Source organism: Trachurus japonicus, chromosome 17 (genome assembly GCF_045865225.1).
Source record: "Trachurus japonicus isolate A0001 chromosome 17, Traja_1.0".
NCBI lineage: Eukaryota > Metazoa > Chordata > Actinopteri > Carangiformes > Carangidae > Trachurus > Trachurus japonicus.
Genome location: NC_140923.1, coordinates 26176234 through 26188988, shown reverse-complemented (window position 1 = coordinate 26188988; position 12755 = coordinate 26176234). Strand labels below are relative to the sequence as shown.

Here is a 12755-nt window from a genome sequence, read left to right as displayed (position 1 = left end):
CCAGAGTATTCGCATTAAAAATCTTTTTTGCAGACTGCAAATCATGTTTATGTTTTGAATTTACGTGTTGACATGTTGCGCCACCTAGCCCTCTCTCCCAGTCACGCAGCGTCAGTGGCATTTCAGCCTCCGGTCTGCTTCCACTGAGCTGCCGCTACGGCTGGGAGAAAAAACGAGATCGCTGTGTTTTGAATTTGACTGCAGTAACCGTTTTTGGCCACATTCTTACATATGGCACCTTTAAGATAACAAAAGGGTCAAAGAAAAAATATCGAATAAAGGCATGAAAAGCCAAAAAAATATAAAAAAATAAAAATAAAAAATAAAAAGAAAAGAAAAAAAGTTTTTACCCTCCCATTTCTTCTGCAGAGAGTCTGTTGGGGGACTTTTCCAGTGTAATCCGGCCACCAGTGGCATCAGGTTGTTGTAGATGATTTTTAAGTGAGTGCTGCTCTCAGAGCCGAGCTGCCTCAGGTGAGAGTGCAGAAGCTGAGTCCTGTAGTTTACATTTTTCTCTGGTACCTGAAGACTGAACTGTAATAATATAAGAAGAAATATTTGATTTAACTATAGAAAATGAAAAAAAAGCATTTTGCTTAGAAAATGGAGTTGAGTTTCTTTTTACCTCCAGTGTGTAGCTGGTGTTGTTTTGTGTGGACTGGTTTTTGAAGGACTGGCTCAGGAGGAGAGTGCGTTTGTTGTTGATCTCATCCCAGTGTTTACCATAGCTCATGTCCAGGGATGACTTGATGTGGCTGGGACTTTCCTCATGTCTGAGCTGAATCTGAGAAGAGCATACAGTCATAGTAACAACATCCCTATTACCGCTGCTTAGTTACCTGTTTCACCTCCTGGACATCAGCAGCATAAATGTACAGGATGACAGAACCAAATAAGTGAATCTAATAACCGCATGCCATATTCTATACATCTCTTTGTCACACAGTGTGTTCATGTCTCTCGTTACCTTGTGGTTGATCGGAGCAGTGTTGGAGCAATAGAATTCATGATCTGCTCTCATGATGTAGGTGAGGTTTGAGTCCCTCTCACTCTTCAGTCTCTGAGACGCGTAGCACTCCTGACGAAGGTGCCGGGCGTCACCTGTCGATGGGACAAAAAATATGATGCTTGCCTTGTGTGCTTGTGGAAAACATGTAAAAGTAGTGAATATAAGCTGTGTGTGTGTAGTCACCACCACTTCAGTAAGGTGAACCTCAGGGTTTCAACTAGAGCAGATGAGGTGCTCTACAATAGAGCTGCACAATTTTGCTGTAGTCTGATGATATGGATTATTTAGACTGAAAATCATTTGCAAATTTGAAATAAGATTGCATTTATGTGTAAAAGGAAAAGTAAAGTTTCTCTTCTTATGCTTTGACTGGAGAAATGTCACCTCACAGTCACCTGAAGGAAGTGTTCACCTTAAAGCTCAATATCCATTTTTTCCTCCCATCTAAAGTGCAGTCAGTCTGTTCAGTTCATCAGATGTATTTGTTTTGTGGCGTGTGAAGAGCTCTCCAAATAGATCTATGTTATTCACACCAATCTAATGATTGTGTTAAGAAGTCTATGCTATAAACAGTCTCTGATCTAGACAGATGTTGGGAATATCATGGTAGAAAGTACATAGCTATTCCACATGCATCACTGTGCCAGAGAGAGCAGAGTCTCGCCCTTAGCAAATGTCAGTGTAACAGTGAGGATGAATACAGCAGCATTGTGAGCGAGAGGACTTTTCCTTCTTTTGTTTTGTGTTTTGGGTGGACTGCTCTGTTGCTCCCTGCGATGCTTTTCATTCACTCACCTCCCAGACCGTACTTGAGCCTGAGCGCGGAGCTCCACAGTGAGCCCCTCTGCTCCATCAGTCCCAGCATCCTGCTGCCGACCACGCCAGGTAACAGCAGCTCCGCCTCCACAGAGTACTGCCTGCTGCTGCTGTCCCGCCTGCGCTCCAGGGCCACTGAACACATGCACCCCTTACATGTCTATACACACACTGTCATTCTGAACACCACACATGTATGGCGCTATCACAAGTCAAATGTTAATAGTATTTGTTTATAAGTCATTTTAAAGGGGAACTATGCAAGTTGGTCACTTTTTCACCGTTTTGGTCGCTTTAATTTCTCTACAGAGCTCCCCCCACAGTTCCCCCCCAAGCATATTTTTAGCTTTATTATGGATAACCGCAGAAAACCGAGATAGAGCAGAGCAGCCAACAAGGTACAATGATAGGATTCATAACAGATGACGGGAGGAGCTGGGGTGGAGGTGGGTTGCAAAGAAGCCAGCAGAGGAAGCAGCAAGGGAGGTGACATCGGGCTAGAGCAGTTTAAATAGCGCGCTCTGAATGCAATTTCCCAACAGGCAGCGACCACGGGGAGTCAGCTGAGCCATTAGCTGATCAGCTACGCTGTTGATGCTGATTTAGAGCTTGACGTCGTGGCCTGCCAGAACTAACGCTACGCTTGATATCTGGGACACTGGGTCGCAGGTGCTGATCTTACAAGGTTGGTTTTCGGCCAAGAGACCCTAGGTGGAAGGCAGAGAGCCTCCATTCTCCCTGTAACAAGTCATTTTACCCACATTTACTCCGAAGCTGTTTAATTAAGGTGCAAATCTTGCATAGTTCATCTTTAAAACTTTAATATAATTACTAGATACCTGACAATGATGCTGTTTCTCTGAACACATTCTTCACAGTTGCAGAGAAACTGGTTTTCCTGCCCAGCCCGCGAGTAACATTAGCAGAGAGGATCATGGGATGTCCATCAGCAGCCATCTTGGCTTCAAGGTGGTAGCGTGTCCTCTGCTCTGACAGGAGGGTGTGAGTGTCCACCAAGCCCTGTAGTGGGAAACACAATTAACATTTCTATAAGTGGGAAATGATTTTAATATATTGAAAGTCTGGTGCAGAAAACATCAGTACTCACCAGAATATAATACTGATCACCATCAATCGTCAGGTCCAGCTTCCCTGACTTTATGTTCTTCTCTTGTTCAAGTTGCCCTGAGAGTAAACAAAGCATGAAATGAGAAATTCAGAACAGAGCAACAGGAGGTGGTGTTGCTGTTGTTCCTGTGAGACAAACTAAACCTTGTATGTGGATGGTTTTCAGAGGGTGTGTGATCCGCAGCAGCAGCCTGTGGGGGCTGTAGGCCAGGTCCAGAGACATGTCCCTGGGGATGGAGGACTGAGGGGTGGCCAGGAGCAGGTGGATGGACGCCTCTCTGGGAAGCCAGGTGCCCTTCTGAAACACAAGTTGAGACAACCTCAGCTGTTAGCAACACAGATGCAACATTATGGTTTCTTAAGCCTTGAGGAACTGAGATCCCACAAATGAAATACACAGATGCCTCCCAGTGTAAAGAAAGAACCATCTAATAGCTCTATGGACATTCACTGGTAGCTCTTCATGTTTCCTTGCACCTGAGGAAGCAGTGAGTAGGCAGCCTCCAGCAGGTAGTAGTGGAGTCCTCTGTCCAGCTTCAGCAGCCTGAGGGAAAGGTGGACGGGTCTGGAAGGGGGCAGTGAGATCCCTTCACCAGATAGTGGATGTGATGTATTGGAGCAGAGCTGCCAGCCAACCATCTTTGACCCTGCAGAGACACACTGATCAGTGTTAGGTAAAGACCCTACCTAGCTCTGTGGCACCTATTTGTCTTCCAAACTAACTAGATAATCAAATAATATAAAGAAACTAAGACTTACAAAAGATAATATTATAAAAAAAAAAGAAAAGTTTCCAAATCCATAACCGATTGATAGATGACAGCTCCTACAATAGCAATATTAAAAATTACACTACCAGCAAATAATGTTGTTTCATATATCATAGATATAAAATATTAAAGAAGGAAGAAACTCTTACAGATGTCTGTTAATCATTGGTACATGAGGACTTACATGTCTTTGGTGTGCAGGTGGTCGTCTGCATTCGACTCTTTGGTCCCTTGATCTCCTCTCTGTGGTCTCCACTGAGCTGAAACACTCTGGAGCTGGTCAACACAAAGATCATACACTCTCTATGTGGCCATAAACACGAGACACTGCTTTTTTTTTAAAGTATATTTTGGCTTTACATGCCTTTTATTTGATAGAACAGTTGAGAGAGACAGGAAATGGGGAGGCAGAGAGAGGGAGAATGACTTATAAACAGTCTTAATCCTCTCTTAGGGTTCCTCTTCAGTTAAAGCTCACACAGTTGGCACTTTATGTTCATCTCATCAAGTAATTTTACATTTTTTCTTTTATGCTTCTCTCTGGAGCTCCAGTAACACTGTGTCAGTCAGCCAATCAGAAGAGACGCTCTGAGTCCCTTCCCTGACTGTTTTCTTAGTGATCAAATACAAATATTGCAGTGTTTAGTTGTGAATTCACAAAGTTCCTGGCAGCTGTTTTGAGGCTCAGCTTTTAATTACAGGCTGCGTGTGTATTTATTCTGTGCCCTGCACACTTTGACACTTTCCTTATTCAGCACCTGGAGCTGCTTTATACTGGAAAAGGCATGAAAATCTCAATCCCATTTAAATCATAGTTAATCTAAATAATTTGTAGATGTTAGATGTTAACTACAACCGTTGATATGTTGATTTCAATACCCACACCTACCTGAGAGAGATGATGTCCATAACATCTTCGGGTGTGTTTAGTGTGACCCTGACATCCCGCCCCTCCTGCAGCTGAACGCTCCCGTCCAGACTGGTGGAGCTCCTCAGCTCCGAGACCCAGTCCACCGCAGCCTGACCAAGGGCCCCGTCCACCCCCATCCTGGCTGACAGGCTCACATAGGCGCTGAACACAAAGACACCAGTTACACACAGTCTGGTACCAAATGCTGTGAAACCTCCCTGTTACATGTAGTTATGAAAATACTTGGGTTTGATGTGTCCGGTCAGAGAGAAGTGAGAAGTGTCTCTGTAGTTGATGTTGCCCTTCAGATGCAGTGAAATGAGGGAGGTCATGTTGATGCCCAGCTTGACAGGCAGACCAGACAGTGATGGTAGAAGCAGCTCCTCTGTCATCAGCACAGCTCTGTGGTTCAGCTGAACCTCATGACCCTGGAGGACAAAGAGGGGAGTGGGGGTTGGGGGGTGGGAGCAGCATGTGAGTGTATGAATATAAGACAGAATAGACAGAGACTGCGACAACAGACAGCTTTATACCTTGAGCAATTTGACAGCCAGCCCCGCCATGCTCAGTGACAGCTGGTTGATTCGGTTGTGCAGATCCTCACATGTAAACACACTGAGCTCATTTCCAAACACCTTCACACCGGCCCAACACTTGGGCCTGTTCTCCTCCGCTTTCCTTCCCCCAAACAACTGGAACAGACAAATGATGCTAAATAATTATCACAAAATTACTTTCTTTAATTGAAAAACCATCCCTGTGATGTACAAATGCTCATATTTTGCTGCTTCTACATTCTATACTGTATACTTTTATATATTGAAGTAGTAGTAAATGCACTAGCTGTAACATTAATTGGTGGAATATGGTGTGCTGTTTGTTAAAATGTCTAAACGGAAAAAAAAGAAAATTAATCAGCTATTTTCATGAAACTAAACTTAAGTTATTTTTCAAAAAGAACAAACATTTGATGGAAATGTAAGATTGTTACTTTGACAGCTTTGCAAGCAATTTGGAAGCATTTCTTTGTGCTCTGGAAAACTGTAATGGGAATTATTTGTTGTACTCTTATTTTTACTAGTCAACCAAATAGATAATAATAAGTATATCCATCTAAGTCTTTATAGTGTAACAGTACTTTTTTAATGCAGTTAGTTATGGTACCTGAAACTGCAAAGTAAGTGGTTACAGTTGCACTGCAAACCCCCCACCTGGCATACAACTGGTCTTTGTTTGGTCTTATCCCACATGACCAAGCTTACTAATCCCACTGCCCTCACGTCCCCCCTTAGATAACAGCCCAGAGGAGACGACTGTCTCACAACTATCACAGCGACCTCACCATGGCCCTGGCCTGCTTCAGAAAACTGTTGGTGCTGGATAAACACTTTTCTTTCTCTCCTCTGTTGCGGTCATCAGTTTTCCTTGTGCTGCTTCTCCTCTCGTGTTTTTGATTGGGTTCAGTGGACTCTCCGTCGAAGCTCTGGCCAAAAATGCTCTTCAAGAACGGTTCAGCGTTTTCAACATGTAAGTCCACCTGAGTTGAGAAACACAACACGTGTTAAACTTTTTTTTTTTTTATATTTCCGAAGAGACTCGACTGTTAATAACAGTTGAAAGAACTCACCTCCACCAGGTTGGTGGCTCTGCCGTTGAAATACACTGTGAGGTTGGCAGTGGCGGATCTTGGTAGAAACGATTTTGGAGAGAAAATCAAAGATGTTTCCAAATTTGTGATGCCCATGCCTGAAAGGAAAAAAAACATGAATAATTGGTGGTATTACAAATGATTCCTTTTCCTTAGTTAATTTGCTGTGCATATGGATTTTAGTGTCCAGTTTTTGTATTTATGGAGAATTAAGACATCAGTCCTTATCGCTACTTTGTTAATCTGAAGCTACTGTAGGGATGTGAATGCATCACTACCTGAGGCAACAGTGTTGTCTGAATAGGAAGAGTATTTTAAAAATTCTGCTTCGAAGTCTCTGCTGATTATATCATCAGGTAGTGACTCGATTAGGGTCTGCTTCATGGGGTCCTCGCTCCTCAGGACATTAGTCAGGTGGCTCCACACAAATGAGCCCACTAGAAAAACAGAAACACAGAATGTTAAACAGAACAAAGACAAAATAGACAAGACAGGAAATATCTAAAAATAAATTATTAATTATTATGAATCCATATTTTCCATTCAATAATATCCATTCAGTCAATTTCAGAGACCTATAATATTATGTATTAATATCTCAAAATTATTTTTATAATGCCACAAATCTAAATCAAACATGTAACTAATAGATCATTGCTTATTACTAAGAATATAACATTTCAAGTAAAGATGGGTTAAAAAGACAGGGTTTCTTTTTCTTTTTAGATTTGGTAAACACTGAGTATACCCTTTTATTTGTCCAGCTAGTCTGTAGCTGCAACTGCTGGGGGATTTTTATGGACATCTTCTCTATGAGCATTTTTAATCAGACCTTGGCTGGAGGTCTCGTTCCTCAGCGTTGCCTTCACCACTTGGAATACGCTCTGGTCGGGGCAGCGCATGAGCTGCTGGTATGCAGCGATTCTGACCTCGGGATCCTCCTGGGAGGAGCGGTACAGCTGCAACAGCACAGACCTCTGAGGGAAGGAAACTGCTGTCAGTCACTGATGTCAGACTCTCAGTCACCCTTTCACCTCCACCTCAACCTCATCATGAATCAATTACGTTATGCCATTTATGTTACCTCTTACTTGGAATAGTTACGAAGAGTTAATTTACATGTTTGGGGCATCTGGACAGCACTTGACAATTACTTCACATCTGACTAGAATATGAAAAGAAGAAAATGAACTCACATCAGCTGAGCAGGAGAAGCGTCTGAAGGCTTGGATGGCAGCGAGTCTGAGCTCAAGTGCCGCTGAGTGACTGAGCACACAGCGATTTAGCAGAGGTGTAAAGGCCAAAGCAGACAGGCCAGTGTTCCCCACTGATTTTAGTGCATAAAAAACCTGCCAGGAGACATAAAAAAGTCAAACTGAGCTTTATTTATGTCCGTTTTTGTTTTTTTTATGAAACACCCATGATTTAGCCAGATTCATTGTCAGCACTTTACTTCTCTCACTCGGGTGGGTTCCTCTCCCTCGCAGCCTTCCCTCAGAGTTTCCTCTAGTGTCTGCATGAAGGTCTGTACGGGAGGAAGTTCACTGCAGGAGGTTTGAGACCTCCGGCACAGCTGATAGACTAAAGATGATCCAGCCAACAAGGCCTTGGACCGCACCTCTGGGACGTCCAGTAGGGCCTACGCAAAGAGAAGTAATGCAGTAAACACACACTGTTTCATCGGATATCTATAAGATACTTCTATAAAACAAATTTGATGACTATGTCATGAGTGAGCACAGGATATGGCTTTAGTGAGAGATTTAGGTCATCGTTAACATCAGTCAGAGGTTCCTACATTGATGGAGCCGATGATCTGTGAGGATGGATGAGGGATGAGGGCTATGGTGGTGAGGAAAGAGTGAGCCTGCTCCTCCTCCAGCTCCTTGGTCCTCATTAGATCAGTCAGTAATATGATGCAATTTTCAGACCCGCATGCTGGTAATGCATCTAACAATGGCTGCCTGTCCAAACAGTCAATCAACATCAGCATCAGTCTCTGGTGTATTGTATGGCTATAACATGGGTCATGCAATACGTTGGAAAAGGTTAATGTAAAGCAAAGCCATATGAGACAGTTGTACATGTTCTTTGTAGTATGCAACAGTATGGCCACTGTAAACCACTCTGACAGCAGAAATGTTCACAAATCAAACACAGGTGTATATACTTGTTTACCATAAGGACTGGAAACTAGGAGAAACAGCTCAACTATATCTGTTTAATGGTAAAAACAAATCTGTTTGTCAATGTTGATTCTAACAAACTAAAACAGATATGTTGGGGTCTATCTCTTTGTCTATCTCTTAAGACGAATTTAAAACTTGCAACAAAGTCTTTGAATTGCTATTGTGAAAAGTTACACCGCTATGTTTGGAAGATGTGGCTGTTGTCATTTGCTTTTTCAAAATGTCACACCAAATTGTGGAAAATCTGTTCACTATCAGCTAAAACTAGAGCTAAAGTTTGAGTTACCATGTTGTGTCTTGTTTGTTCGATCCAAACAGAGATGTAAGACTGATACAGTAGCCTATGTTGTGGTTTTACATGTAGCCTACGTATGCCTTCCTGGGTGCAGCTTCCTGCAGTCTACACTTTACACTTGGTTGCTTGGCAAAAACAAAAACAACAACAAAAAACAGAACAAAGCAAAACACTCCATGTCCACCACACACCAACATGGAGCATTTTACAGTTCACTTTTGAACAGGTCAAGCAAAAAACAAAGAGGCCTAACATTCCAGTTAGCTGCTACGCTAATGCTACACTAGCAGCTAACATCGGGGGCGGCAGTGGCTCAGGCGGTAGAGCGGGTCGTCCAATAATCAGAGGGTTGGCGGTTCGAATCCCGCTCTCTCCCAGTCTCTGTCGTAGTGTCCTTGGGCAAGACACCTAACCCCACTTGCCTCGTGTGCATGCGTATGAATGATCATGGTGGTGGTCGGAGGGGCCGTTTGGCGCGAAATGGCAGCCACGCTTCCGTCAGTCTGCCCCAGGGCAGCTGTGGCTACACATGTAGTTTACCACCACCGGTGTGAATGTGTATGAATGAATAATGGTTACTGCACGCGCTTTGGGTATCGGGTAACGGTAGAAAAGCGCTATATAAATGTAATCCATTATTATTATTATTATTATAAGATATACAGATATGAGACTGTTTTCAATTTTCTCAAAATGTTTTTTGTCATCTTAAACCAAGGCAGTGAACTAGAGTGCACTGCATTAGTACTGCAATAGTGACTGTCGCTGCTAACTGCAGCATGGGCAACTTTAGGTTATTACACCTGTGTTTGGCGAGTCAAGATGTGCTCGAAGGTGTTGTTATATTCAGTAGATGATACTATGGAGTGAGAAGGAGACATTATCCTGTGGCATGCTGGGTCATCTAGGTCTCAGAGCGGTCTCTCATTAAGTTGCTACTGTCCCACACAGACTGTCCTTTGTTTACTTGTTGACTCGGTCCGGGGGCTGTGTATCTTTCTCATTATAATACACAAAGAAGAGTATACTCTCAGCATTACTGTTAGCTAAGATGTTTTCTTACATATCTCTAACACAGAGTGTGTGAAATGTACAACTGGCATAGCCATGTTGGGAATATGACTATCCAGAAGATATTCCATGATAAAGCACTACGGAAATACTGACCAGTCATTGCGGCACTTGAAAGAAGCTTCTTGCCAGAGCATCTTGAGCTGAGAGAGAGTGAGATGTCTCAGCTGGAAAGCCAGTTCAAGGAACCCTTGTGAGACCTAGGAGCAGATGAAATGCACATGCATATATGGACATCCTCCAACATAACTGTGAACATACATGCTTTCATCTCATTGATCACCTGATCCCCAAACAGCAATTATATCACAGAGTGTGTCAGCCTCAGGCTCTGAAGGCCTCTTTTAAACAGCTCCCAAGTAAATAGACTATGTTGAAGGTTGCCAGATTGGGTTTGACTAACCTTCTGTGTGTGAGAGACATTAAAATCATTGGCTCATACACACAGCAACGCCTCAGGGGAAGTCAAACCACAACTTACAAACACAAACAAGCTAACAGTGGTCTGGCAGGGTACAGGATACTTAAAATGATTCATATTCATTGCTGACGGAGCAGTCACAACTAAAGCATAAATCAGGTAAAGTGACACCCACAATGAGTTTTACTTAACAGATGAATATAGTTAAAAGCCTCTTAAGAACCTGTTGCATCTGAGGCCTACCAGTTGTGGGTCTGAGGTGAGGCTACATAACATCCTGACAGTGTGACTGGCTTGCTGTAGTGCCGATGCTCTCGACTTCCCTGGACGTGCAGCTCTCTCCTCCTCAAACTGCAAACCAGTTAGCACGCCATGACTTAAAGAATCTGCAGAGGAAGTGAGGGGAGAACAGGATCAGGATCCAAATACCTCACGCAGTTCAGACTAACAGCACGGTTTCATAGAGCAGACTGCAAAGTAGTCGCCGCTGACCTGCTCCCGAAGGATTCCCCGGCTGTGCTCGGAGCAGGAGCAGGGTAGACATCGTTCGGGTCCTCACTGACCCTGCAGGCCTGGACCACGTTACCATGGAAACGTCTTCAGTACAGTTCACCTCCTCCATCACTGTAGATCCATGCCGCTGGACACAGTGTAGTTCTGACTGCAGTGACTTACAGAAACACAAGAAGCAAACGATGAAAACAGATGATGTTATCTTTATAATAGTCTTGCCTGAAAGGGATTTCCTCTTACTCAGTGGTACAGAAATCTCAAGTGACAACCAACGTCATCACCCTTTTTCAACTTCCACTTTTCTTGAACTCAGAAAACAGAAGGAGGAAAGAGGCACCAGCTATGGAGGGCCTGCAATCTAACCTGTGCCTGTATCTTTCTAATTGTTGAGCGTATGCACCAAGCCATTGCTAAAATGCAGAAAAAGTCTAAGACCTCAATGACACATTCAGAAATATTTTGCTTACTGTATCCTCAGTTAAAGCTATTGAATGAGGCCAGAAGTTTTCCATCCTGGACTCTTGGCACTGTTTTAAATCCCTGGTCTTCAGCAGCACTGGTCCTCGTCTCTCATATCTGCTGGTGCACGTTCCATACACATCTGTCTGATAGAAAGGCATTGAAAGAAAGTCAGATAATACACCAGATTATGGCATAGAGATGTTATTATCAATAATAACAGTAGTAGTGTTATTTGTCCAACTGGCATTATAAGAAGTCATCGTGGACAACACCAATCCACAACATTCTGGTAGGTCTTTTATCTATCTATCTGAAAATATATCTCTATCTGAAATATGCAGTAAGACTGGTTTTTCTTCATGGCTTATGCAGAATCTCTTTTAAATTGCACATGTATTACATAGACCATGACCCTCATCAACCCTCACCTCCTTCTCTATTTCCTGTTTAGCTGCTGTGCGGGAGGTCTGGAGCATGCTCAGTAGGGCCCTTTTAATGTTGAGGGCCCACACCTGCTCCCCCTCCTGGAGACAGAGGGCCGTGACCTTTCCCCCCTGGAGGGAGAACTTGAGGCGCGTTCTCTCCAGTGACTCCCTGGGAAACAAAAACACCAGATGAGCCCCCCCTGAGACCCGACAACACAGACAAGTGGAGCGTCCTAAAAGAGTATCACATTCATAGGAAAAACAGTTGTAGCATTCCAAAATGAGACCACATGCACATGTGCAAATAACTGGGTAGAAAAATGGTAAATTACGTTTAATACACATGTTATGGCATTAAAATCTACTTTGTATCACCTCAGGCTTTTTAAGCGCTGCACCGAGTGCTCCTTCTGAGGGGAAAGCCGTTTTATCTGCGGATTCCTAATCTGTTGGACAAACATGTACATTAAACCATATCACCACAGACTTTTGCAGTATTTTACACACAGTCTAAACAACTCTGACCTGCATCATTAGGTGACACTTGGAGACCACATCGATATCAACCACACAGTCCAAAGCCAGTCCATTCCTGCCAGCATTAGAGCCATGAAGGGTGGTGGTGATTGTTGTGCTATACCTGTAAGTATACCTCACCCCTCGCTGAAAGGACAAATCAGTAGGAAACCCTGTAGAGATGAAATAATACAATGAAAAAAGAAAGCAAAAGAAAAAGAACTGAAGAAATTCCTGTTCTTTGAATGTGTAAATTTCACTTGTTACACAGGAAACAAAACATATTATGGATGTAATCGTCAATGAGATTTCAATGAGAATTCATCAGATTCAATATGCATTATTAGATGAAATTCTCACCAGCACAACTTGAATCACAGAGATTTGGTTCCACCTGAAAGCAGTCACCTACTGCACAGAGAGCCAGATACAAAAATCTCAGAGTGACCAAACAAATTAATGTGACATTTAAAAAATAAATCTGGTCAAACTTCTACACACCTACAACACCCGCAATCATGTCACTGTGACACCGGTTGACCCAGTATAAATTGCACAACAAAAATTCACGTATTTTATATC

At 43.0% G+C, this 12755-nt stretch overlaps 1 protein-coding gene across 1 annotated transcript in view; it reads right to left on the bottom strand.

Moving 5' to 3' along the window:
* apoltp (apolipoprotein lipid transfer particle homolog) overlaps positions 1–12755 on the bottom strand; it is a 42569-nt gene that overhangs the window by 29459 nt on the left and 355 nt on the right. Inside the window, exons 2-28 of the mRNA XM_085804398.1 lie at positions 12534–12584; positions 12183–12346; positions 12033–12103; positions 11661–11826; positions 11238–11375; positions 10750–10927; positions 10501–10643; positions 9933–10036; positions 8080–8245; positions 7735–7920; positions 7478–7630; positions 7114–7258; positions 6560–6718; positions 6261–6379; positions 5976–6170; positions 5167–5325; positions 4877–5061; positions 4613–4795; positions 3908–3999; positions 3431–3600; positions 3098–3251; positions 2934–3010; positions 2665–2845; positions 1805–1960; positions 968–1101; positions 626–784; positions 351–534 (exon numbers count right to left, since the gene is read on the bottom strand). Of these exons, the coding sequence (XP_085660524.1) occupies positions 351–534; positions 626–784; positions 968–1101; positions 1805–1960; positions 2665–2845; positions 2934–3010; positions 3098–3251; positions 3431–3600; positions 3908–3999; positions 4613–4795; positions 4877–5061; positions 5167–5325; positions 5976–6170; positions 6261–6379; positions 6560–6718; positions 7114–7258; positions 7478–7630; positions 7735–7920; positions 8080–8245; positions 9933–10036; positions 10501–10643; positions 10750–10927; positions 11238–11375; positions 11661–11826; positions 12033–12103; positions 12183–12346; positions 12534–12584 (3972 nt within the window). The remainder of the gene's footprint in view (positions 1–350; positions 535–625; positions 785–967; positions 1102–1804; positions 1961–2664; positions 2846–2933; positions 3011–3097; positions 3252–3430; positions 3601–3907; positions 4000–4612; positions 4796–4876; positions 5062–5166; positions 5326–5975; positions 6171–6260; positions 6380–6559; positions 6719–7113; positions 7259–7477; positions 7631–7734; positions 7921–8079; positions 8246–9932; positions 10037–10500; positions 10644–10749; positions 10928–11237; positions 11376–11660; positions 11827–12032; positions 12104–12182; positions 12347–12533; positions 12585–12755) is intronic.